This window comes from Coturnix japonica, chromosome 18, assembly GCF_001577835.2.
Source record: "Coturnix japonica isolate 7356 chromosome 18, Coturnix japonica 2.1, whole genome shotgun sequence".
NCBI classification, from domain to species: Eukaryota; Metazoa; Chordata; class Aves; order Galliformes; family Phasianidae; genus Coturnix; species Coturnix japonica.
In genome coordinates this window covers 7,759,053-7,785,900 of record NC_029533.1, presented here as the reverse complement: position 1 = coordinate 7,785,900, position 26,848 = coordinate 7,759,053, and the positions used below count along the sequence as shown (strand labels likewise).

Below are 26,848 nucleotides of genomic sequence, written 5' to 3'. Positions count from 1 at the left end.
CTCAAAAACTTTAAATTCTGCAGCTGGAATGCTGAAATGCAGTTCAGATCCATTCGCACTTTAAATGTAAGCTTAATTTCTATAACTTAAACTACGTTAAAAGATCTGTATACATACGTATCTGTATAAACAAGCATAGATATAAATCTACTTCATTTATTACTTTGTTTTGCTTTTGCTTTGATATGAAGTTTGTGGTAGTGGTGTTGTCTATGAGACTGCAGCTTTGTGTTTCACAGCTGAAAAGTGAGTAAAAGTACACGTGTGGTCAGCAGGGCTCCATGCATCCAGCCATGGCCTGCCCTGCTGTCCCACTGCCTGTAGCCCAGCCTTCACAGTGCCCAGAAATATCAGAACTGGAAAATACAGGGAATGCCACAAGACTTGGAAGTAGGAGATGGTTGGTAGCAGTTCCACCTTGATCCATCCCTGACTGTACCCTTAATGACAGCCTGCTGGCCCCTTCCGTATTAGCAAGGAAGTGAGTATATTTATGAGTTACCAAAACTGTATTTAGTGACAACAGAAGAAAATATTTGAGTACCACTCACCGTAGCAACTTCACTCCTGTGAAGGGCTGGAATTCACTGGATGACTTCCATGGGTGAGATGTACTCATGATTTACAGAATGAAGCCCTGAATATTTATTTTCTAATTATATCTCCAGTGATTTATTTTTCAAGCTGAAGGTCTCGGATTATTTTGAATTGTGGTATTTTTGCTGTCTGAGAGCTTCCTCTGCTCTGACCTACTTGAAATGTGATTCGTACAATATTGCAGTGTGGCTGTCATCTAAAATAGTAGATAGAAAGTACTAAATAATGCAGTGATTACAGTGTAAAATAACTCTGTACAAATCAGACCAGACTAGAAACAAACCAAATTTACAGCTGCACAGTATTGCCATGAACATATTCATTCCATGTAGCTGCTGTTGGCCACAGGTCTAGCTGGAACATGAATGGATTTGAATCCTGCAACCCTTTGCTTGCTGTGCAGATACCCATTCTTATTTAACCTTCAATAGCTCTAAGTTGATTCCAGAAAGATTTTGCTTTGTGAACATAACATTCTAAAAGATATTTTTGAAGTCATTGCAGTTTCATTCATAGAAAGGCAAGGAATCCAACACATCCAACTCTTTGATGGTTTGGGATGCTGCACGAATGGTAAAAATACCTGCAGGCTCAGAGTAAATACTCAGTGGAGTGTAACTAAGGTATAAAGGACTAAATTTTATACAGGTTGGCCACAGATGCCTTGTCATTTCCTAGTTAATTAAAGAGTCTTCCATTGGACCTATAAATGTATCGTAATAGTATCCTTCCACGACTATGGAAACAGAGCTGATGCTGTGTGTGCCATGGCACTAATAAACTGAGGATAAAACTATTTTTGCTGCTGCTCTTGTTGCTGTTGCTTAGTGTCAGTTTTCCTCTTGCACAGTTGTTTTTTCCAGAACCTTGGTCATATTCTTTGTGAGGGAAAGAAGTGCCCAGCTAATTACAGACAGGTTTGTGAGCTGTATTTTGATAACGGGAGCACAGCAGTGGGATGTAAACCTTCATGGACATTGGAGTCTCAGGAATTAAGTACCTCTGGTGCACGTTCTTCTGCAAGGTGAGGCAGTCTGCTAGGAATAAACCATTAGCTGAACTGACGAATTAGTAGTGGCGATATTATGGCTACTTCGTGTAGGATTTGAGTCTGCAGTGAGTCTGCAGCTTACAGTCTGGGGCTACTGAAGATCAAATGGGATCCACTGTGTGAGTGAAGAACTTCTGCCAGTGTGCAGAACCTGCTCCTACAGTCTGCATTTCAGTGAGTCCCACACCCCTACCATGTGCTATGGTAAACTCACAACCATTTTGTTCTGTGATGTAACAGGGTGCACCCACAGAACTGGGCAGATACTGCATTATAAAATCCACTTTCACTGCAATCTTGGATGCAAAGGGGAAAAATAATTGCCATTTCCTAAAGGTGTTCTTTGCTCCTATTTAGAGGCGACTTTTAATTTCAGTCATCTGAGCTGAATATTGTGAGAAAAGGAGTAAAAAAAAATAAAATAAGAAAAAAAAGAAGGAGGGGGGATGCGAAAATACCTTGAGACAAACGTCCGTTGTGGGCTGTGGTGCAGCTTGTGTGCGGAAACAGCGGCATCTAGTGGGCAGTTCTTCACCTGAGAGGTGACAGTGTTATCAGACACAGCGAATATAGAGCAGGCAGTGATTAAAGCCAACGATACCTTTATCTCTTTCTTAGGTGAAAGATCTTCCCAAGTCTGCTGTAGTTCTTTTCTGTAAAAGCACTTGAAAATCGGCTGTTCTGCCACCTTTCCCATCCCCAGCATATGGTTTGCAGAACACTTCTTTGTTTTTCATTGTATTAAACTTCCTTGTGGCTTTCTTGTGTCAATTCTAATGGGCTCCTGTTCTACACCCAGTGGGAAAGTGAGTGGTTTGCATGCATGTATGGTTTGCATGAGTGTACTGAAATCTGTTGTTTTCCTCTAGATTTTAGACAGGGCCAAAAATAAACTCCTGAGTGCTCCCAGAATATACTTATGTTGTTCAACTTCAGATGTCTGTGAGCAGAGTGTGGCTTTAAAGGAAATACCTGTATAGAGGAGGAGAACAAAATTGAATTGGAGCTTTGGAAAAGCTTAATTACGTCATTTCTTTAGCTAGAACTAAACATAATGTTTCTGCGGCGTTAACTTTTTGTGCTAAAAGAAGTATGAGGTTTTTCATGGTCTAAAAAGCCTGAATCACTCATGGTCTTGCCTTTTCTCTCTTTAGACTGAAGTGTTTGCCAGTGCTGAGCAAACTTCCAATACTCTGCTGTACTCTGCTGGCCCTCCTCTTCTTTGGCGCTCTCTCAGCTGGTTGAAGGGTGCTTCTCTGTTTAACTTGCAAGGCACAAATTAGTTTGTATGAATGGAAGATTCGGCTTCTTGAATCAGTTTGCATGAAGATGAGCTCAGTGTTACTGAGGCAGACCTAGCAGCTCACACTTAACCCTACTAATGATCTTACCTGTGACTGGATATAACTAAGTAGGGGTTCTGTTATTTCAGAGATGTACTTAACTTTCAGTGGGGGTAAATTGGCACAACTGGGATTCGTGTGATTTTTTCCACTAAGTGAGAAAAAACAGAGCCAGGGTTTCATCCAGTGACATTAAGAGCATTATGAATGGAGACAATAGCAACCTCATTATGCTTTTTCCCACTCCAAGATTCAATCTGTGATTCTATCTTGACTGCTGGGGAAAGTAAGCCTTTGATGCTTTGAGATTTAAATTATTTCCTTGGAGTCATCCAAGACAGTCAACTTACTGGAAGGGAAGTATACTAGCACTGCTGTGCTGCTTGAGCCTAATAAATGCTCTGAGATTCAGTAACGTTATCTGCTTCAGATTGCTTTTTATTTAGCTACCTATCTTTAGGGTCTCAGTGTGACTGCAGTGAAGCTGAGCTGTTACCTGAGTCAGTCCACAGCTGATTCTATTGCTGTTACAAATCATAACTGTTAGATAAGAGCAATCAAGACCTCTCTCATGGTGTTCAGCAGGTATCATCTAATTATACAAGATATTCTGCACAAGGCATAAGTTAGGAAGGCACACAGGCAGAAGGGGGATGGCTGGATTCATAACGATGACCTGAGAATTAAAAGGAATGGGAAAAGATTTGCTGAGAAACCACAAAGTGATCAGACTGCCCATTCCTTCCCACCTGCTGGACTCAGAAAGTCCTCACTTTGAAATACTTGAAATACAAGAAGAAATCACTTTGCAGTCCCGAGCCTCACTTCCAGTAATCTTTTGTAGCATATGCTGTTAAAGTACAGCATAACAGAATCATCTGAAAGTGGATTTCAATTAAGCATTTATTATGAAAGAATACACAAAATACTCATCAAGCAACTGAACATAGATCAGCATTGCATAAATGTGGTGTCTTCATATAACATTATTTAAGCTACAAAACTATAATTAACATTTCCTCCAAGGTCTATTTAAGTTGCATTTACTTCAGACAGTTCAAAGCTGTCCTCTTAGAAAGCATCCTTTAGACTCATTACTGATTTATTCTTGCTTGTAGCTCGGAATTTGGAGGAAAGCCATTTATTTATTCATGCATGCAATCATTATTTTCTTTACATATGGAAAATGTATGTTGGTCTGTAATATGTGTAGCTACTTATGTTTGGAAGTTTTGCCATAGCACAAGGATTATAATTATGGCAAAGAGATCCAGCTCTACAATGAGCATATAGCCAGTGCAGTAATAATCTTGTCCTTAGCACAGTCACAGTACGTATCTTCCTCCATGGCCATGAAGAGATCTGCAGAAATAAATAAAAAAAGGAAAATAGATTTAAAACACATGAAGAAATTGGCGTTACTAATAACATACGAAAGGCTTCAAATCTTTTAAGCACCTTTCTAACATTAATTCTTCCTGTCGCTGTGAGCAGGACAGCAGTGAGGCAGCTTGCAGCTGTGTCTCAGCTGTGAGGCTTTTTGAAATCTTCCCACTCACCTCCCAGGGCTCAGGGCTGCGAATCTTGTGGTTTTGTTGTTAAATAAGTTGCAGACCTTTGGCTTACTGTGGATTAGAAGAGCTCCATTGAAGTCTGCCCCAATATCCAGGTTTTCAAAGGCATTTAGGTGCATACAGGTACAAATAGACGCCTAGCATAATTTTAAGCAGATGAACTTTCTAACTTTCAAATCGCATCAGCCCTGACAGATACCATCCTTGTATTTCACTGCTTAAATGCTTTTGAAAGTATGCTCCCAAATCAGCAATTTTTATGTTATGAAGTTGACTGTGAGTGACACAGTATCGCTATTATGGTGAGAATTCAAGCTTATCCTGGCTGACAAATCTCACTGTCTGCACTGTAAAAGAAATAGAGATATACCAATCACAGAGTAGGCAAGACCATTAGATTGGATGGACTAAATCCCGGTTGCAGTGTGGCAAGCAGTGTGGATTCAACCAGTGCTCCAGGAATTGCTCTTCTGATCTCTGCTCCAAGCGCTGGAGGTAAAGCATATGCTCCTACTTAAAGACAAGGAGATGTAAGTTAGTTATGTAACCACTCGGGCCTGATGTCAGGCCAACGAAGCAGGTCAGTTTTACAGCTTATACAAGGACCATTGATTTACCTCTGAGAATTATCAAATGTATTGAAATGAGATTTCTAGTCACTTTGTTGTAACGTAGCAATACGTAGTGATTGATATCAGCCAGACTAGTAAAGGTGTTGGGCAAGAATTTCGTAACAATATTCATAAATTAAGCATTCTGTATACACGTATTTTATTGGCATATCCACGCAGAAGCCTCTGCTGGTCCTTGGGTTACAAAAGGAATCTCATAGACAGGCTTGTTGTAGTCTCTTCTGGTAACTGATTCCTGCATTAAACTTTGATCAGATACGTGGCAGTACTCTGAAGGGTTCCAATAGGCACTTTGCATCAGTGCTGACTGATGTTGTGTAAAATATAAATAATATGAATTGGAGGGTTTTGGTGTAAGTTGTCAAAACTAAGTGAGTCATGTGCCAAAAACTTGACTTCCATCAGGAAGAAAATTTGCTTTTATAAAGTTACAGTGCTAGTGCATGTAGCTCATAAACCTACTGAGAGAGAGGGATTTTTTCAGAACTGCAGCCCATTGCTCAGCACGCTGGGTAAGGCAGCAATTGAAGCTGTAGCATAAACCCTTTGCACAAGCCAAGCATTCCTGCTGTCATCCAGCTCTCTGCTTTCTGAGCTGCCCAGAAGGCGGGTGCAGGATGGCAGCAGGAAGCGTGAGCATCCTGCCTCTCACTGTGCTCTGTGTTCCTCACAGTGCAAAGCACCTTGGCGCCAGTCCCTCTGTGGGGCTGCGAAATGGACTTGCAGAGAAGAGGACTATATGACTGAAAAGATTCCTCACGATAAAAAGCAGGGCCTTGGTCAAAGTAAGATTAGAATATGTTGATAGCATCAATGATATTTTAAAATAATCAAAGATGGCAGATCTTCCTGTCTGTAACTGAATGGGCTTTTTTTTAGTGAAACAGCACTGTGGAAGTCAAACTGTGTCTCAAAGAATTGCAAATTCCTCAGCTCAGCATGAGCTGGCCTCGACAAACAGCTTTTGCTTAAAAAAGCTGAACAGAGGCAGGTTCATCTCAGCATTAATTTCATTCTGCTACAAAGAATCCATACAAAATCAGTTTTTCTCTTTGAGTCTGTGGTAGAATTGTGCACAGGGACACAGCAGCCATTGCCCCTTCATTCACAACTGAAAATCTCGTTGTTCCACTGGGGAGGAGGGATGGATTTTTTATTGAAGGATATTTTATTTTCTACTGAAAACCTTGACTTTTAGTGAGAAAAACAAATACTCTTACATTTGGATTTTCTTGCAAAGAAGCATTTGCAGAGTGGCCAGGGCAGAGCAGCAGAGCTCAGTAATCAAATGCTTCTCTAGGCCGAGCTCCCTCTACTCTCTGCCTGCACGCATTTCACTTCCTGTAACACAGAATTTAACTCGATCCCACTCTCCTGTTGTTTGATCCTATATTTAAGATATTTACTATATAATGTATGTATAATCATGGTGTTACATTGAGCTTTAGTGTGGTTGGGATGTATTCCCACCAATTTTCAACAACTGCAAAGCGTATTGAACAACAGCATGGAAACCACCCCAACTCTGAATCAAACACCTATTGGTTTCTTGGTGCTGTCATACAGCCTCAATTGTTCAGGGTTGTTAACAAGCTTGGTGTAGAATTCTTGTGACAGCTTTGATTTGCTGTGGCCATCACTGCTGACAGAGAAGTGTGTATGTTGGAAGTTGTGTATGGCCAGGACTGCCAGGTGGATTCTTTTGGCTTGTATACAATAACCATTGGAAAGAGGGAACCACTAGCTGTCCCCATAAGTGTGGCACACACTGAGCTCAGCCTTGCAACGTAGTTAGTGCTCTTCATGCCCTATAGAGTTCAGAAGTGTTCGGCACCTTGCTAAACTGAGCCCCTGTATTCCTCATACACGCACAATCGATTTTGTCCTTCCCAGATTCTGTGGCTTTTCCCTCTTCAGAGCCATATAATTTTAGCTCAGTTTATTTACTTTGGAACAGAATAGGCACTAATTTTAAAATACCTTAAGTAACTTTTGAGAAGCACAGAATTATATGTTAGATCTTCTTGAAGCACGTAAAACAGAAGGTTCCTAAATTCCTTCATGTTCCTTTTGTTGTAATTTGGGATAGAGATCAATAAATGTAAATATTACACACAAAACCAGTGCTGCTGCATTAACATAGCAGCTGAAATCTCTACAGTGTCATAACGAACCATCTCAGCTGCAACATTCATAACAAAGCAAATGAATGTAAGTGATTTCAAAGCTGGTGTAGAGCTACCTCAACCTCCACGCTGACCGCTGACACCTGCACCTCCTTTCTGCCTTGAGTGCAGAATGTACTGGAAGCAGAAGACATTTCCTGTTATTTCCGTTCTTGGGAACAACCCGATGAACTCCACGTTTCTATAAATGAAAAGCCACTTTCTTCTCATTAATCTAACTGGCATTTTCTGAACCATGATAAATAATTTCTGCCCTGTACACATCCTGAGCAATGTTTAGCACTTACAGAATGGTACCTGACACTAGAAGGCAACAGAGCGTTTTATTATTTCACAGAAGAACTCAGCTGCTTAAGTAGGTGATATTCATAACGTTCTCTTTGGAATTTTACCTATACAAATCTAATATTAAGCACTTGCCCTCCCTCCCTCCTACCCTTAACCCCTCTTTTTTTTTAATGAATGCAATTTAAAAGTAAATGTCATAAATCACCCTCATTGGCTCATCAGGGAATCCAGCTTTTCTTTGTCTGTCTTCACGACGGGTTCTCAGAATCTGTTTGGCTTCTTTCTCAGTCAAAATCGGTGAAGTGTCTACAGATGGAAAAGCAGCAGCTAGTTAGGAAATTAGCATCAAGTTAATGTTTTATCTGTCAGTTGTAAAACAAAATGTCTCCAAACTTTATTTTTGTCCATATACAAAGTGTTCTTTCATTGCAGCCCCTTCCCAGGGGATGCTGCATTCCAGAAGATACGAGTGGAATTTTAAACCATTTTTATACTTGTGCTTTCTATAGTCTGCTCCCACCAGCATGTAACAAATCCTACATATTAATGTTACCGCCTGCATTGAAAAAATATAACAGCACCACCTAATCAGTGAAGTTAGTAACTCTTCCCATTCTTTTCCCTTCTGTTTTGCTTTACTTTTCAAGATTATTTTTCTAAGTAAAGTGAAGGAGAGTTTAATGAAATAATATTAAAATTATAAGCTCATAAAGCAGTGTTTTGGTTATAGAATAAATGACTGCAGTGTGCACGCAGAGAGTAAAATATCTGATACAATAGCTCACTTGTTCAAAGTCAGATCATGGGACGCCTGCAATGTAGAAAAAGTTAAGTATTAAAAATGAAATATGAAGATCCTAAAATACAAAGCACTAATATTATGACAATATGTTCTGCATCTCTTACTCCAGAATTACACACACGCACGGGTTTGTTTTTATATAGACTCCTACCTGTAACAGCGGTCATGAGGACCAGGAGGAAGATAAACACAAGTAACTGCTTCATTCTGATTCTGCTTTCTCTCAGCCTGTTCCAGTCTGAGTCGCGCTGACGGAGGCATGAGCCTATTTGAAGTAGCTACGTCAGTCACAGATGTTTGTTTGTGCTTTACCTAATGTGACTTATAGTACCACTTTGAAGACATCTGGTGCGAAGTTTTCAATGTGGCCATTATCTGCTCCAACATTCTCAGCATAACAGAGAATAACTGTGTTCCTGTGGGGAAAAAAACCAGAAGAGCGTTTTTCCACTTTTTCCTTGTGAGCCACGCGGGGTGTTTGAATGGTGTGAAAGTAGGAGCCTGCGTTACACAGCACAGCAATGGGCTCAGAAAAGGGATGCTGTGTTGGAGCACAGACACCCAGCCCTGAACTGGGAACAATTCCTGTCTCTAACACAGGGCTCCATTAACCTGGTTTAACTCTCAGGCAGCCAAATCAGCCCTGTGGAAACACGGAGCAGTTTGTATCACACTCATAGAATCACACAGCTCAACTCACATCGTTCTTATTTCTCGGACAGGTTGGTTGAACACAGGGAGGTCAATGGCGTCACCATGGAGCAGAGTGGGATAAGGATGGGACCTTAATAATGTGTTTGGGTCATGAGTGTCACGGCCGAGCAGCACCGAGGAGCACCGGGGCCTGCAGGGAGGAGCCTGTGTGTGTGTATGTGTGTGTGTGTGTATATATGTGTGTATGTGTGCATATATGTTTGTGTGTATGTGTGTATATGTGCACATATGTGTGTGTATATGTGTGTGTATGTGTGTATATATGTGTGTATGTGTGTATGTGTGTGTGTATATGTGTATATATGTATATATATGTGTGTCTGTGTGTGTGTGTATTTGGGTGCTGATAGGCCCCAGGATGCTGTGTGCCCTGCAAGACCTTTGGTCACTGATGGATGTTTTGTTCTTGAGACGCACAGAACTGCGGGTTCTCATACCACCAAGTGTCGCTATGTTTTAAGTGCTGCTCCACGTGAAGCCGTACAGCTGTATAGCACCCCATGCCCGTACCCGCTCTGTCACCGCTGGGCTCTAATGGCGCCACCTTCCCGGCGGCCATGACACCCCCATCCCCGCCATCACTTCCGTGCGGCTCCCGTTGCCTGGCAACCGCCGCGGCCACTTCCTCTTCCGCCGTGCTCAGCTCCATGGCGGCCTTGCCCCGCGCTGGTGTCGGTGCGGCTCCTGGCTGAGGGCAGCGCTGAGCTCTGCAGCCGGTTGTGTCGGATGGAGGCGCTTACAGACAAACACGGATCGGTTGCTGCTCCCTGAAGCCGCCCGGCGTTTCCTCATGGCGGGCAGCCAGCCCCGGGTTCGTCGTACTGTGGATGTGAGGCGATAGGCTGCGGGGATGGCGGGCACCGAGAGCGGGGCCTTGTCCTCGGTGTTGGCCGAATGGAGCCTGTTGCTCTGGACGCTGTGTGCCGTGCTGCTGCCGGTGCTGGTCACTCTATGGTGCAGCTCCCATCGCTCCCGGCGGCAGATGCTGATCCGTGACATCTTCTGTAAGAGCAAACACGACTGGCATTACACAGACCTGTTCGTGCAGCCGTCCTACTGCTGCGTGTGCGCTCAGCACATCCTGCGAGGAGCATTCTGCTGCTGCTGCGGGCTGCGGGTCTGCGAGGGGTGTCTGAAAAAGGCCGAGCAGCATTTCCACTGCAAGGAGATCGTGATGAGGAGCGAAGGAGGAGCAGCACGCGGCTCTATGCAGCACCACTGGATCAGAGGCAACGTCCCGCTGTGCAGCCACTGCATGGTGTGCAGGCAGCAGTGCGGCACGCAGCCCAAGCTCTGCGATTACAGGTTGGGTTTCTGCCGTTTCTGTGCTGTATGTACCGTTGTGTTGTTGGAACACGTTGCCACAAAACTAATTTGAAATAACCTAAAATGAAAATTGGTTCTGGTCAGTAGCTTCACTCATAGGTTGAGATATTGTCTCTTGTGTCTACCGGCGTGAGATGCTAACTACTATAGAACTGTGTTTAGAAGACTAAGCCCAAGAGATCTTATGTCTGCCACCAAAACACAAAAAGGTTCTGACGTATCTGTACAGTGTGATGGTTGTAGTGGCGCAGCCCATGGTGCAAATTGCCAAAAGAAGCACGAGGAACTGCACTGTTGGCATCTGATCGGTGCAGTTAGAACAAGCAACTGCACCGTGACTGGTTTGCTTTTCCCATTTAATGACACTCTGAATAAGCTAATAGGGAGGTTTTGAGAGCTGATTTAATACAACCTATTGTTACAGTTTGTAGTAAGAATGATAAGAAGATTATAAGAAAATATTCAAAGGCTCATAGTGCCGTCAGTAAGGGTGCTTTCGAAGTTATCGGCATAGATGTTGGGCACACTGGGCCAGAACAGAGAGCGTGTCTAGCAGAATAGGAATGGGATGGGATTTGGGATGTAGAAATAGGAGGGGAAGAAAACACAGTGATTTGATATTCACTGTCCACAGCACAGGGCATATGTCAGTGCTGCTCTAGTTGTGTGCTGGATTAACCAGAAAGACTCCAAAAATAGCTTCCACAGCTGCTTAAACCAAGGCTTTGGATGTGGCCAGTGAGGATTAATGTTCTGCAGAGGCTGGCAGGAGGTGCTGCCGTATTCCCTCTTGTTCTGCTGTTTCTCAGGATGGCTTTTAAAGTAGGCCCAAAAGCTGAGCGGTTTTGTGTAACAAAACCCCTTGCTCAGAACCGTGTGATGTTTTGGGGTTCAGACTTGAGAATATTAGCTCTTCTAAGAAATATACTCACAAAGGTATTTAATGTAGTTGTAACATTTTAAATTAGTAAACTGTACTGTAGAACATGCTCAGTAAAGATGGGGAGGAGTTGAGGTTTACATACGAGCTCTGAGTGTGACTGTTTATATTGCACCCACTGCAGATGAATATAGCATCTGATTTTTTGAGTTAAAGAATGTAATTTAAAAGTAATTTAGTTTATAGAATTCAAACATTTCCCTAAACATTCAAGGACGTGATCAAGTTCTGTATTTCTTTTTGTAGCCAATAGATTGTCATTTGGAATTCAATAGACTGCACAGTGTTCTCTGTAATGTGCTCAGATTATTCCTTGTAACAGTGCGTACAGTGAGTACGTTCCAGAGTTACTGTCCCTCTAAAATGAATACACAAAATTGATATGCTGGTTAATTGAGGATGAATTTTCTTGATTCTTGGTGTTTTTTTCCAGATGTGTGTGGTGTCAGTGCACTGTCCATGATGAATGCATGTTGGATTGCTTAAAGGTTCAGGAATGCACCTTTGGAGAATTCAAAGACTTAATTATTCCACCCTACTACTTGTCTACAATCGACCAGATGCGTAAAGACAGAAGAACTGATTATGAAAAGGTAACCATCTACTGCTTCTTTCTTTTTAATATATTCTCTGGCTTCCGTTTTTTAATAAGATCTGAAAATTGGATAAAGATGTGGGAAGAAGTGCTCTTTTTACATCACAAGAAGTGTTGCATACCAAAACCATGTGTGAGAAACATCACTCCTTGAACAGTTCTGTCATGGTTTGTTGCTTATCTAATGCTGGAGTGTTGTTGTCTTGTCTTGGCCACCAACGAATGGAAATGTTCAGCCTTGTTGTGTGCTGAAAATACTTGTATGTTTTGTTGACTTTCAGCTAATCGACACACAAGGGGGACAGGTTTTGGAGCAAGACCTGAGACATTTTTAAACAGGCAGAATTAGTGCAAGTCGTTTATTGTTGCCTTTTTGCAGGTGGTTCCTTACTGCAGAGAGCACTGGATCCCGGTAATCGTACTGGCAAACACTCGTAGTGGGAACAACATGGGCGAAACTTTACTAGGAGAGTTTAAAATTCTGCTGAACCCCATTCAGGTAATTGCAGTGAAAATTCACTGGAATAAAATAAGAATTTAAATCAGAATCGATATCACTTTGCTTCCATAATGGCAGTGAGATCTTGGGGAAGAGTAAAGGAAACAAATGCACGCAGTTTGTTCTGCTGGAAAGAACTGGTTCACAGGAAGACTAAAATGTGGAGGTCTTCCCACCTTCGTGTTGGTTCTGGTTCATCCTACAGTTGTACGTGTTCTATTTATAGTAATGCAGGTAGTAATTCTGATAATAAGAAGCCAGCTCTCAAAGTAGTCTACTTGTTCTTAGAAAATGAAATATGTAAGTCTTGGTTTGAAATGTGTGTGTTCAAATCCTCGCTTTACTTGTGACAATGGCAGTGTTGGCAGTTGCTGTTCTGTGCTGTCACTTTCCCCTTAGAGCCCTCGGAGTTGGCACAGGATGTTGATGTAACGGCAGGCAGTTGTTCTTGGATTTCCTGGCTGCACCTTAATATTCTTCTTTTGAAGTTCAAAACACAGCCTTAGAATACAGACTAATATAAAACACTATGCCTTTGTTTTCAATGCATCTCAGTAAGGCTTTAAAAAATAGTCCTCTTTGTATCTTGAATATCTTAAAATAACTTTCATCTGAAGTCTTCCATCTTTAGAAAATTCCATGTAGTGTAACTGGATGGATTTTCTTAGGACTTGGTCAGCTTGATTTATCAATGGCACTTATTGCTAGCGGAGCACCTGGAGCAATTTTGTGACATTTGGAGACTGAATCGAATTCATAAAAAGTCAATGCAGCTCATTTGCTTATGTGGTATTATAAATAGAGGATGTTTATTTTATGTTGGAATGAACGTCCTGAAGTTGTTTATCTGCGAGGTAAATCCCGAGTCCTGTTCTGTGAACTTACAGAACTGATTTTCTTTGTTCTAGGTTTTTGATCTTAGCAAAATCACACCTGCTAAAGCACTGCAACTGTGTTCCTTGCTGCCTTGCAATGCTGCCAGGATTCTTGTCTGTGGTGGGGATGGTACAGTTGGCTGGGTCCTGGATGCAATCGATGAAATGAAGATAAAGGTATTGTACTTCAAATGAAAAGCTGTCTTATGGTGAGATGAGTTTTAGAGCTGTTGAAATGCTATAGCCTAATCTCTTACCTGCATTTGTAACATTCATCTTCCTGAATAACATTCATCTTCCTGAATAGAGAAATATTTGCAGAACTGCTTATATATAGTAGGGACAAAGAGGCATTGTGTTGTGAATCCCTGTAGCTCAAGAAAAATATATAAAAGCTTTGGATTAACCTTGCCTTTATTTGCATTATCCTTGCTGTGTGCTTCAGCTGGCCATCTGCTGTGCTAATAGCAGCAGCTGTGTTGCTCAGCACTAGGTAACAAGCTGCTCTGAAGGCTAATGGTGTTTATATAACTCAAACATTTGGGGAGAGAAGGTGGGAAATGAATGCTGTAAAGGCAGCTAACGTGCATTGCTTCTGTATTCTAGGGGCAAGAACGCTTTATTCCACAAGTTGCAATTTTACCTCTGGGAACAGGTAATGACCTGTCCAACACACTGGGCTGGGGTGCAGGTTATGCTGGAGAAGTCCCTGTGGAACAAATCTTACGAAATGTCATGGAGGCAGATGGAGTCGTGCTGGACAGGTAAGGAACAGTGGAAAGATCAGTTCTGTAGAACCAAATGTTACCTTAGGCCTACTCATACTCCATTAAAGCAGTGTTTGTAAAGTTCCTAAGTGGATTAGGAAACTGCAAAATAACTGAGGTCCAAAATCGGTCTATATTTAGTTGTTCTGCAGTGCTTAATTCTTTCAAGATGCAATTTAGTTTAATTAAATTTGAGCTTTTTGAGATCCTTAGCTACCGCTTTGATAATGAGAATAGTTTCTTTGTCACAAGTCTAAGTAATAGCTGTTGTTTTTCAGATGGAAAGTTCAAGTGACAAGCAAAGGGTACTACAACTTAAGGAAACCAAAGGTATGGCTTGCAATTATAAGCATGGATTCTGTGGAATACCTGCATGGTTATATTTCTGGTTACCTACTTCCCAATAATTGTGGTGGTTTTTAATTCCTAATTAATAATCCTTAATAAGATCATAAATAGAAATCTTCTCTTACAGGTATTCACAATGAACAACTACTTTTCTATAGGACCTGATGCTCTAATGGCTTTAAATTTCCATGCCCATCGCGAGAAGACTCCCTCGCTGTTTTCCAGCAGAATTATTAATAAGGTGTGTTGAGTAAAATGTCACTTTCCCTTTAGAGTTGCTGACTTGACTTGCACACGTATTTTAAACACTCCACATGATTTTTCCCTCCACTGTGACGTAAGTTCTTCTCATTAAATATTAGTGTTATATATTTACATTCAGCTGATTTTCAGCCCTTAGAGCAGCACTGTGTCTCTAAGGTCCCTTCCAACCCGCACGAAACTATGAAACTATGAAACTGTGTCAGTCTACGTTATTCTGAAAGAAAATGTGTCTTCAGGCATTAGTGAGCTGTAGTGATGCAGCCTTTCTGCACAGTTGCCCTGATGTGCAAGTGTGTTACGTGCATTTTAGATGACAAGGCTTGGTCCTGACTACACGTGAGCATTTACTGTAGGCTTCATATGTGTGTCTTTTTCTAACAGTGCTTTTTGTTTCCCCCTTGTTTTTTATAGGCTGTTTATTTTTTTTATGGAACCAAAGACTGCTTAGTACAAGAATGTAAAGATCTTAACAAGAAAGTTGAGGTAAGTTTTTTAACTTGCTTATTTAGTGGGCAAATAACGGAGTATGAAGATTTACCTTATGAAAGGAAAAGAAAAATTTTGCAGGTTACTGTGTAAGGACACTAGTGTAAGGATAGCTCTGCACAGTGTGGAGTTTTTCTCGTATTCAAGTCCCTTTGTTATCTGCAGCTGCCTTCATGGAATTCGTGCCTTTGAGCTTACAGAGAATTCCTGAATTTTTTTCTGGTCTTGGCTCAGGTCTCAGTTCAACTCCAGAGACTGAGTTAAAATCTGCACCAGAGGCTTACATAAACAAGGGGGTTTTTTGTGTTGTTTTGTTTGTTTTGTGTTTTCTATTAACAGAAATTGATTACAAGCTGTGAAAGCACAACATATTGATCTTGTTGTAAAATCACAAGTCTTCTTAAGTATGAAAAGAAAACACGCTCTGTTTGTACAGGGTCAGTTCAGCTCACAAACTGTTTTTGTGGTGGTGGTTTTTTTTTTCTTCTTCGTGAGTAAGTATTAAATAGATAAAGAGAATAATTGGCATTTCTTGCAGTTCTGAATTTGCAATGTGATAATTGACTTCTGTTTCTCTTTTAAAGCTAGAGTTGGATGGTGAGAGAATCGAGTTACCCAATTTGGAAGGCATTATAGTCCTGAACATTGGATACTGGGGAGGTGGCTGTAGGCTCTGGGAAGGAATGGGTGATGAACCTTATCCCTTGGCAAGGTACACATACAAATGTATTTTATAGTTCCCTTAAAATGCTTATAAGGCTAAGCTTCCAAAAATTATTTGGACAAAGTTCTTTGCCAAAATGTACAGGAAAAAAAGCCATTTTTGTTTTTCTGTGGATTAGTAACGGACTGAAATCCACCAAGGGCCTTAAACATGCACTGTAAGTCTGAGAATGTAATATAGCTGTAATTGCCAGTAGCTAGGTAGGGAAAACCAGCTGGAGTATTGCTCAGTATTTGACCTGCTTTTGTGCAGCTTTCCTTGCTGCTCAGTGTGACCTACTGCTCAGGAGAAATAAATAATACTAACATTTGTCTTCTCCATGGTAACAACAGTGAAAGACTGTAATGTTTGGATGTGTGTTTTAGAGCTCATAAGCCTCCCTAAAAAAAGAGCCCGCTTTCTTACTTCATAGACACGATGATGGACTTCTGGAAGTTGTTGGAGTTCATGGTTCCTTCCACTGTGCTCAGATTCAGGTGAAGCTAGCAAATCCTGTTCGTCTGGGGCAGGCACATACAGTGAGGGTAAGTAGTATTTATGAATGTGTTTCCCTAAGTCTTTTTCAGTACACAGCATAAAGCTTCATGCACTCGGCTGTATGCACTCCCTGGACAACCTGATCTAGTAAAGGTGTATGTTTGGTGGCCCTGCTGGGCAGGGGGGTTGGAGCTACATGATCCTTGAGGTCCCTTCCAACCCGGGTAATTCTGTGATTCTGTGTGATTCTGTGTGATTCTGTATGGCCTGAAGTTGCAGTTTGCAGCTGAGCTGAATGTTTCTTGCCTTAGTAAAAGCTGATATGCATCATTAACAACCTCTGTTCCTGTGGTTGGTGGCCTATAAGTACAACAGATTATGTACTAAGTTTCTCTCCTGCAAGTCTCAAACTGTGCAGCATCAGTATGTTGTAGTTTAAAAAGGTATCTGCAGACCTACATTGAACTGCTGTGATTGTGTGTTCTTCTGTTTAACACCAGCTGATCTTGAAGAGTTCAAAGATGCCAATGCAGGTGGACGGAGAGCCGTGGGCTCAGGGGCCATGCACTGTTACCATAACTCATAAGACACATGCACTGATGTTGTATCATTTGGGTGAACAAACAGATGACGACGCATCCAGCATGTCTGAGCAAGAGCATGCGAGAGAACAGACAGATGAAGATGTATAGATTTTGTGGGATGCGACATAATACCGTGAAGAACTTCAACCCATGAAAAACACTGAGAATGCCTAATCTAACTTAAGGATTATGCTGTAAGGTTCATACTTGTGGATTTATAAGGGTGGAGGAAGCCATGCTTTCACATTCATGAGCATTTTCACAGCTGAATTACTGCAGTTGTTTTACCATTCAGACTGGCGGTGGTACCCAGCCTCTCCAGCTGGAGGAGTTACTGTAATGGGAGGGAAGGGCCAGATGCTGCAGTTCTTCCTTGCTGTTGAATTACATCTTCTGCACATACTGGATGCACAAAATATATACCCTTGGAAAGGAGAACAGCTGAGAGTTCAGCCTGCTTCCACCTCTTCTTTTTTCCCAGGAACTGTTCCAGAACAGAAAACCAGCATAAGTAGAATGTGAGCTGTTTTTTCTGAGGACAGCCTGCACCTGGCTGCCATCTCTTGGGAGCAGGATGAATTTGGTGTACCTGCTTGTGCAGTACTTATCTTATAGATTGTGAAGGATGTGGAGGCTCTTGGGAAGGCACTTTGCAAGTAAGATGTTACCGGACCAAAGGTTTCTGGGAAGGGTATGTTAGCAAATGACTCTTAGTGGCTTTGTAAGCCCAACTATCCAAAATGCAGCTTGAAAATAGTTGTACCATGACTTGCACTGAATGATCCTCTGACTGACTGCTTCAGTTCAGTGAGAGATTAATTGTAGTTTCTGTAAATAGCAATGCATTTTAGTTCTGAAGGAGGCTTGCTGGAGGAAAGCTTGTCAAAGGAGCTGTCTGTTTAAAAATATATATCGGATGGTTTTAAGTAATGATAGTTGGCAAATGCTTAGGGGTTTTAAGTGGTTTTTAGAGGTCTTGCTTTTCTATTACCTGAAAACAATTGGTAGCAAGTCCATCTGTGAACCGGTGCAGTTTGAGGAGGTTGGCTATGTTTGCAGAGGTGAGAGGGTTCTGTTGTTCACACATATCATTGGACTGGAGGGGAAATGAAACATTTGGTTTCTGACTGGCCCTCAAGGAATCAGAGATCTCTGTCGGCCCTGAGTCATCATTCCCCGTGTGAGCATAGGGTTAGAAAACTAAGTGGCTTATACTCATATTAAAGGTTAAGAGCGCATACTTGTATACTGTGAGTTTGACATATCTGAAGCTTCTCAGCTGGAAACACCTTCACAGTTAACAGAAGTGAAAACCTGCTTCCTATTTTGTTTTCCCTCTTATAGGTATTTTAAACCTGCAGCAGGTGAGAGCTATGAGTTAAGATCTGAAGTCTGTAACCAGTTATTCAGTGAAGTCCAGTTGAGTTATTGAAGAAGAAAATTTGTGCTGAATGCATTCTGCATAAGTGGAGGATGTTAGAGGAGCTGAGGGGCCTGAACTTTAAATGTTGCTGCTTTTGTCAAATTTCCCCCATCGTTTTCCATTTATTCTTTATGCTGAGTGAGTGATACCATTAGGTAAGGTAGGTCAACACTGAGTTTTTAAGAAGAAGCTGCTTTTCAGCAATCTATAAAATGAGGTTTGCATTAACACTGAATGAACTATTTATATTTTAAAATAATTTATTACAGCCTTGGTGAGGTTAGTATTTTTAAAACCTTTAATTGTAAATCCTATCTGGAGGGCATTTCAAAATTGCTCGTATTCTTTCTGGGAAGTGTATGTGCTAGATCTGAAAATACTACTGATTATCTGTGCGCTCATAGTCATCTGGAAATGTGATTGGAATACAATGAACTGTAAGGCAGACCCCATTTGTAAATGTCTCATATCAGCCTCCCACACTTCACCTTAATTGTTTTATAGTGTGTAAATACAGAGAAGTCTATGTAAAAAGTATTTAAAATACACAAAGACACGCAATGTTAGATAGGCCTGTTAGCCTCACTTTTTGGTTTTGTTGTGGAGTTTCAGTTTGTAGCTTCAGAAGTTTTCTAGAGGAAAGTTGTTTTTATTTGGGAGTTAAGAAGTTTGTTTCACAAAGTGAGTGTTGGTGAGAGCAGGAAGCAATAGGGAGCAAGCTGAGCTGTTACAGACATGGAGAGCTTCATGTAAATTTGCATTTACTGTGTGGACAATACGCTGTTTGTGTCCAGTTTCCAACCAGGCATGTGGTCATCCTTCTATTGCAACTATAGATTGTCATATGCATAACAATAAAAGCTCTTTAAGCAGATGTTAGCACCAGAATCCATTGGGAAGTGTTGCTGCTTCCTGCACTCCATCCTTTCATTTCAACGTGTCCTCTTTTGCACTGTGTTGCAAATATAGTTATTTTGAGTTATTCTTATGGGACTGTTTAAGTCCAGTTTCTACAAGTAAATGTGAGCAGTGGGCTCCCAGATTGTAAAGCTGACATAAATTACTTTCTGTAACAGTAATATAGCTGTAGCTGATTAATGTTGACATGTAGCAGTTTTAAAGTCACAGCACGTTTTTGTTTTAATGTTGTTGGTGCAGGAAGCACCAGTACAAACAGCTGCTGTACAGGTAGCTCCCTGAAAGCACCATAAACCTCACAGTACTGCAGTACATCGTTTACCCAGAAGAGGGTATTCTGCAGCTGGGTCTCATGTCCTGTACAGGATTCTTCCTCACCCTCTTACTGGTTAATATTGAGGAAAAATAATGACAAATAATGAGTAGTTTATTCTGGCAGTCTTCATAAGGTGTAACCTTGTGTAAAATGTAGAGAGTGAATAATAACAGAAATTGTCAAGCACTTAAAAGTGGTTACACGGAGTTGATCTTGAAGTTTGATTGCAGCATACGCTGGCGTTACAGAAGCTTGGTCAGATCCTGTAGCATTATTTGCTGTAGGTTCCCAGTCCCATGCAATGCAAACAGCAAACTGAAGGAGAGCCTGTGCACAGCTTCCTGCATGGCTCCAACCTAGTTTGTTTGTCTGTAGAGGAGGGTGTATGTGTGCATTTCCATACAAACACAGCTTTTTGTCTTAGGCTTTGTTTGACTTCTTTATGCATTTCTGCACTTTGAGCTCTCCCTTGCTTTATGCTGGCTGACTTGTCAGCAAAGCACATTGGAATGGTTTCACACAGCAGCCCACCTTGTTGGCACGTTCAGTTGCCTCAATTGCTGATTTACTCAGACAATACCTGGAAGGTATTAGAGTGGGCACCTCAGGTGCAGCATTCCCAGCCCCAGACCTTTTCTCATAGCACAGTTTTTGCTTTCAGCTGCTGGGGATGAATGTCCACATCCTCCACAAGTTCTCAGAACCAGGAGTTGAAGGTTCTTGTTTCAGTTCAGCCCATTCCTTCAGCCTCCACGTTACACGCACTGATGCTCACAGCTTTTTTTAGTGTATATTATTGTATCTAACTGGTTAAAGCAACCAACTTAAAGCACTGTAGCTTAGCTGTAATCAGCATAACAGTATGAATGTTATAATGCTTCTTTTTTTACTTCGGAATGCTTTTTGGAAGAGCAGCACTGTGACCTGGCTGGTTCATCTATGGGTGGTAGGGCGCTTAGGAACCTTCACATGTTCTAACTGAAAATGCTTTGTTCTGTATCTCATGCTTAGCAGTATTTGCAGTTCTCTTAAAAAAGAAGCAAGATTGTACTCAGGAGTAGACAAGGATTTCCTTAGATTTAAAACAGGAGTAGCATCACTGATCCCATTGAATGTGAACCACTTAAAAATGCTCTGATTTTTGCTTTGAGACACTATGGCTGCATCTTGAGCATAGGAAGGAAACAGCAGAGGTCATTTAGCAATTAGGTGTACTGGGAGGATCTACAGGTTCTGTATTGCAGCATTGTTTAGGCATTGTTCTAAAGGCACAGAGTGACCAAAATTCCTTTATCTCACTAACAGTGCTGAATACCCAGTGCAGGTTTGGGGAATCTCAGGGACAGACCAGCTGGAGTAAAAGCCACATGCCTCCATTAAACCTAGTGATGTTATGCTGTCCTGCTCTGGCTGAGGATCTGGCCTTTACTGCTTGAAAGTATGAATGTATTTAAAGTTTTACTTATTAATAGTACCCTGTTTACTGTGCTGTAAACTCTTATTTCTGTATCTAATTATTGCACTGCTTCATTTGCAACTTGTTTGCAGGTTTCAGCATAAATCCTTTTCTCCTGGAGGGTAAGTGGGAGCTTGTACAGTTTGTTGCATTCTGAGTCTTTGAAGTTTACATCCCTCAGAAGCCATTTTGTCACCTACCCACGCTGTAATCCTTGAGCACCTCCAGCCATCTCCTCTTTCCAGGGTTTTTATAGTTGAACAGAATGGGTTTTTATTTTTGTAGCTTGTAACTTCAGCTGTATAGTAGTTATTCCTATTTGGTGATGAGTGCTCAGATTACTGTACGAATGGGACTCTGTGGGGCTGTAACTGCAGTAAGGAATGCTGGCAAGAAAATACCAGCGTGTTAGAGGTTTAGAAAAGAAAAGTAGTTTTTCAGCTTGGAAGTACTGTGATACTGGGAGTTTGTCCTGGGTGTGTGTGCGTGTTCTGGAGTTGCTTTAAATAAGGAAAAAATGAGCTTAGCATGCAAGTAATAGACCAAAAGGGGAAATAGTGAACAGTTCGATCAACCAAGAAAGATGTTTAGGACTGGGTGGGTTTTTTGTTTCTCTGAAGCAGGAATGGTCATGAAACAGTTATTTCCTTATGGTGCAGTTTAGGTGCCCAACCTCAACAAAAGCCCTGTGTGTTCCCTCTGCATACCCAGAAGCAGATCTTGGAGCCAAACTCGTTGCTGTAAGCCGTGTGAGCTCTTGCAGCATAGCACTGAACCTCCAATGCACATTCAGAAGGCGAGTTGTTACGTGGTTCTTGACATCGTGATGCTCTTAAATGCCACATTGTTTTTCCTTTGCTGTTTAAAATAAGGCAGATGACGAAGGAGTGATTAAGTGGGTGGGACTGCAGCCCTCACTGCCAGCAGCTGAGCTGTGTCCTGGGTGATTCTGGAGCTTCCTGCACAGCTCTGCTTTGTTTGCAGTTCTCATTGGCTTAACTGTTTCTGAAGCAGGTGATGCTGGTGCTGCCCTGTGAGCTACTGCCATGTTCCCTCCAGTCATACATAGGGGCAATTGGTGTTATTTGCCTGGGTGAGGTTCTGCCTATAACAGCCACACCTCAGTGCAGTCACAGCTCACTGTCAGGTCCCGAACCCGCCTTAAGTGAAGAACTGAAACTGAAACCTCCTGTCTGTAGCCAGCTGTACTGCAGCCTGATACTGTGACTTGGGCTCCCTGAGGCTCTTTGGAGGAAGGCCAGCTCCATCTTCAGAGCCTTGCAACTACAGGTTTTCAAAGCACTGACTCTGCTACTGAGTTTCCTAATGAGCTGTTTTGCTGTTCTGTTGTTTGTACTGTATTTATCTGTGGTCTAAAGTGTGTGGATTAAAGTATTTAAACTCCGTTTTTTTCTGTTTCTCACTATATACAGAAGCAAAGGTGAGTTCTGGAAGCTGCAGAGCGGCCTGCAGCCGAGCCGTGCATCCCTGTGGCTGTGGGGCCGTGTGGTTCCCACAGTTGCAGGCACTGGATGGAACACACATCCCACCCATTTTGTTCTCCCTGCTTTGGTGCCATTTGCCCAGTCAGGCAATAAGATACCAGCCATCTGAACACAACAGTACCTTTATTGCTGCTTTTCTCACTGCTTCCTTCAGGTCTGAGCACAGAGGAAAACCCTTCAAGTTTGGGTTTACAATGAATTTTTATTTAATTATTTTAATTGAAAAACAAACCAACAGTTCAGCAAGATGATTGAAACAACAACATCTGAAAGATGAGAGGTGTGACAGCAAAACAAATAGCACAAAATCAGCATCTGACAAACACACTGAGCTGAAATGCTGCGTCACAGAGCATCTCCCGTATGCACTGTAGCACGTGGCTGGTAGCAGTGCTACGGGCACATGGGGACACCAACAAGCATTTGCTTTCCTAACTGTAGAGTATTACTGATGTGTTGCACTGAGGAGAAATGAATACAAACTAAGGCATGTGGTGTGTAAGGGTCTCAGCAGTTACTGTCACCTGTACATCAATATGCAAATGAGTATGTATAATCACTTTGAGTATGCAAATCATACTCATGGTTTTATTAACACCAGGATTCGTTTTCTTTCTAGACTGATTAAGTCAAGTTCTTTAGAGAAATATAACTGAAATCCATGCTTATTATCTATGTTTTATTTAAAACCATTGTAGCTGTGATAGTGTTACTGGCTGAGTAAAACCAGAAAACTAGCTTTTCTGAGCCATTACTTATCATGCTGTAACTAATATTTTACTCTAACATTATATCAGCCCCGATGTTCTGATAAATCCAGAGATATCTGAAATACCAGTTTTCAGAAGCGTGGCAACTCAGCTGTTCATTTCTCTTGTTCCAAACTAACAGACCCTCATTCTACCATTCTGGTTTGTTTCTGGCACAAAAACAGAGCAAAAAACAAGAACTCCTTGTAGTACAGCAGCAGGCTTGTTTCAATGCTCATGGTAAACCAGAACGTGTCTTACATGGTACATACTAATGTCACATGTAAAGAATCCATCCTTGTCCGTCATGGCAGAATAAGAGCTCTTCTGTCCTTAGTTTGAGTGTCACTTTATGCTATGGCTAAAGCAAGCCCAAAGACGTAGAGGTTAATGTTGACACCCTTTTGAGATCCAAGGAGCAAGAGTAACAGAAGAGCTGGAGTTTCTCCTCTGCCCAAGCCCCTGGAGTACCTTTTTTCCTCATAAAAAGGGGACAGGATACTCCTTCAGCATCCCACTGGGTGAATCTGCAGCCCTGTGCCATGGCCAAGCAGCTCATGGACAGGATTTCTCAGATGAAACTGCTCATGTCCCCACAACTGGAGAGCTGGAAATGCAGGAAAAAGAGGTTCTGGCTGCACTATTGCTTCCTAACAGGACCCATCCTCCTTCCTCACCTTTCAAAGTGTTTCAGTGCAACTGTGCATTGGAAGGGCGGTACTTGAGATAGAAACCATTCCAAAGACAGCAGTCACACTGTTTAGATCCAGCATCAATTCCATATACCACCCTGGACAAAGGAATGGAATCAGAACGATGCTGTCCTTTGCAAAGTACAGTGAGCTTTCAAACCAAGTAACCAAAGACAACAAAGCCTAAATTCCTACAAGTCGCCCTTTAGAACACTTTGACTAACATGAAATGTAGTCAGAGGTTCTTTTGAGCATTCTGACAGTTCCCTTCCAAACTGTCAGCAGTAGCTTTGTGTTTGATTTCTCAGCACATACTAAAACCCACTGGAGTCCAAGAATTCTGTCCTATGACATATGTCATATGTCATACCCCATTGTTCTTCATGGGGTACTCCAAGAAATAGAGCTAGCACAGTAAGTCCAGAGGCATCACCAAGGTACAGGCTCAATAACTAGGAGATCCAAATACCTTGACTGCCTGCTGATTGTTTAAAAGTTGTAATTAAGAAAAGCTGAGGAACAGATTCCTCTGCACATGATGAGGACTTCTGGAAACATTCCACAATCCAACAAAGACCAGGAGAATTCAAGATCTGTTTCAGAGGAGATGGAAGTGTATTATTCCCTCTTGTACTAATTCCCCATATGTTTCAAAAGACAGACCTCCCTGCCAGCAGGCTTCACACACAGAGGAAACAGCACTCCCTGTGTACTGTGCTCCTCAAATCAGAGTCACAGTAACATAACCACCCCGCAGGAAATCCAGTCTCTACCAACCAAGCAAATTAAAATATGCCTTCCAAGGAGGAAAAGCTTTATGATAGGAGACTTCTGTAAGTGAACAGCACTTTTATGCTCCTATGCGAACCAGAAATACACTCCCTGAACTCCTCAACACAAAAAAATACTCCAAAGAGCCTTCACTGTGAAGATGTGAAGCACCCTCTGGGTCAGACATGACACAGAATGCTTCAACCCACAGACTATTATTACAGATCCACGCTGCTACACAAGATTTCTTCCCAAAGACTCCCTGTGATACATTCACTGTCATTTATTACCCTGTGATTCTGTCTTATCCATCAGCTCTAAAAGTCTCTAATGAGATTTGTTGCAATGACTTTTACAACTGAGTGTCACAAGACCTGAATTTACCTCTTTCAACAATTCATTCTGTTCCGCCTCAGCAGAAAGTACACACTGAGAACACACATTGTAAATCCTGGCTGCAGACAATAGTCTGAATATAGAGAAAAGGTTAATGCAAAACTGAAACCAACCTCAAAGCCTGAAATGTTTTCAGGGAATCTCTCTTATTTCCTTCTCAAATGGTCATTGCCACCTGTGGAACACAGGAGATCCTTTACAGCAACTGCAGAATCTACAGCAGCTACTGAAGGCATTTGCCAATGAGCTGTATCATAGCTTTGCTTTTGGAAGGACAGTGTAGTTTTTGCAGATCCTTTCTCTGTGGTTTTTACTGTCATCACTTTACTAAATCAGCATTTAAAGGTGTTAGCAATGCAGGCCATAGAATCATCCAATACCCTAAACTATATAAGGGTCATTAATTGTCATTGGAAGAAAAAACAAGACAGAAAAACACCAAAACGCACAAAAAAAAACCAAAAAATAACAACCCACTATCTTTGACACTGCTTAGACTAAAACAAGCAAGAACATGGATTATGAACTGAACGTACATTCTATAGCTACAAAGATGGGTTGCTGCAAGGAGTGATTATCTGCATGTCAGTATCCAGGCAAACCAAATGAAGGTACCAGAACTTATGGTTTCATTTGGCATAGAGAGAGAACAGTGCCACTGGAAAATAACCAGAAGGCAGGGTACACAGCTTCAGTAAACTGGGCCTTGAATTTATAGATCAAGTTAAGCTTTTCCTCGACACTCAAGAAAAGCACGAACCCTCCATCACAGTGGAGCAGCACACCGATCTTAGTAGCCTTTGTATTGGGTAAGCACTTCTCAACATCATTATGCCAGGCTGAAATTTTGGAGTTAAACCACTCGATACACCATGAACTGCTGTTCCTACCCAGGCGGCTGTCCGGCCCCTGCCGCCCCATGCTGCCATAGCAGATGCCAATGCCACAGAAGTTGTTCTGCTGCAGTTCCACTTCCCAGTAGTGGATGCCTCTCTTGAAGAACTGGAACCCCAACACTTGGGGACAGTCGGTGAAACGCTGAGGGTGGTGGTTATAATTCAGCAGGGTGTCTGAAACAGACATCTTGGTGTATCTCTCAGACAGAGCCACTTTGTTGTGAGCTGTGTTGAAATCCAGCATGATGTTAGCGGCATCTACAAAGTCATGAATCAAAAGAAGGTAATAAAGATCAATGCACTTTGGTTTATTCACAGTAATAGCTGCTGGGATTACCCGCAGCTCTGTGTCACTGAGCAGGCAGGCAGCAGTGGGTAAGCATCCTCTCTTCCTATGTCCCCATGGGTTTCCCTCACCACCCAAACATATGCTGGCAGCAGAGGGAGACTGCTGATCTGGCAGTGAAAGGATATCAATGCTTCTATGGGCACACATAGAGCCTACTTCTAATTCCAAAGAAAAACACAGTGGGTTTCATTGCATTTCTGGACTTCCCCTAATTCAGTCATTTGGGAGAAACCAAAAGATGTTACTGACAAAACCCTCTGAGAAATACCAGGCTACTGAAGATTAATTTGATTCAGTTGGCAAAA

The 26,848-nt window shown here is 41.8% G+C and overlaps 3 protein-coding genes across 7 annotated transcripts in view; 1 reads left to right on the top strand and 2 right to left on the bottom strand.

Annotated features, from left to right (window-relative positions):
• Positions 1–3,876: 3,876 nt before the first annotated feature.
• C18H17orf67 (chromosome 18 C17orf67 homolog) lies at positions 3,877–9,815 on the bottom strand. The gene is made up of 5 exons (XM_015879665.2): positions 9,698–9,815; positions 8,625–8,889; positions 7,877–7,977; positions 4,936–5,075; positions 3,877–4,353 (listed from the first exon to the last, which is right to left on the bottom strand). The coding sequence occupies exons 2-4, from the start codon at positions 8,677–8,679 to the stop codon at positions 4,959–4,961; spliced, it is 273 nt and encodes a 90-aa protein (XP_015735151.1). The 5' UTR covers positions 8,680–8,889; positions 9,698–9,815; the 3' UTR covers positions 3,877–4,353; positions 4,936–4,958.
• Positions 9,811–26,848, top strand: part of DGKE (diacylglycerol kinase epsilon) — a 24,545-nt gene continuing 7,507 nt past the window's right edge. The window contains exons 1-11 of one of the 4 annotated variants that reach the window (XM_015879662.2): positions 9,811–10,492; positions 11,887–12,046; positions 12,428–12,547; positions 13,456–13,599; positions 14,029–14,186; positions 14,468–14,519; positions 14,665–14,778; positions 15,213–15,284; positions 15,872–15,999; positions 16,424–16,535; positions 16,989–22,593. In XM_015879662.2, coding sequence (XP_015735148.1) covers positions 10,038–10,492; positions 11,887–12,046; positions 12,428–12,547; positions 13,456–13,599; positions 14,029–14,186; positions 14,468–14,519; positions 14,665–14,778; positions 15,213–15,284; positions 15,872–15,999; positions 16,424–16,535; positions 16,989–17,180 — 1,707 coding nt within the window. In that variant the 5' untranslated portion in view covers positions 9,811–10,037 and the 3' untranslated portion in view covers positions 17,181–22,593. Of the gene's footprint in view, positions 10,493–11,886; positions 12,047–12,427; positions 12,548–13,455; positions 13,600–14,028; positions 14,187–14,467; positions 14,520–14,664; positions 14,779–15,212; positions 15,285–15,871; positions 16,000–16,376; positions 16,606–16,746; positions 16,966–16,988; positions 22,594–26,848 lie in introns of those variants that run through there. The other 3 variants (XM_015879663.2, XM_032448244.1, XM_032448243.1) reach the window with 3 other exon arrangements.
• Positions 22,873–26,848, bottom strand: part of TRIM25 (tripartite motif containing 25) — an 8,788-nt gene continuing 4,812 nt past the window's right edge. For both annotated transcript variants that reach the window (XM_015879654.2, XM_015879653.2), the window contains exon 9: positions 22,873–26,452. In XM_015879654.2, coding sequence (XP_015735140.2) covers positions 25,920–26,452 — 533 coding nt within the window. In that variant the 3' untranslated portion in view covers positions 22,873–25,919. The remainder of the gene's footprint in view (positions 26,453–26,848) is intronic.

Bases quoted from the DNA above. Each gene is read 5' to 3' on its own strand.
- C18H17orf67 (XM_015879665.2), bottom strand. From the start codon at position 8,679: ATGAAGCAGTTACTTGTGTTTATCTTCCTCCTGGTCCTCATGACCGCT. The intron at 7,978-8,624 runs GTAGGAGTCTAT...TTCCATCTGTAG, and splicing joins CCTCATGACCGCTGTTACAG to ACACTTCACCGATTTTGACT. The intron at 5,076-7,876 runs GTGATTTATGAC...GTCTTTAAGTAG, and splicing joins TCCCTGATGAGCCAATGAGG to GAGCATATGCTTTACCTCCA.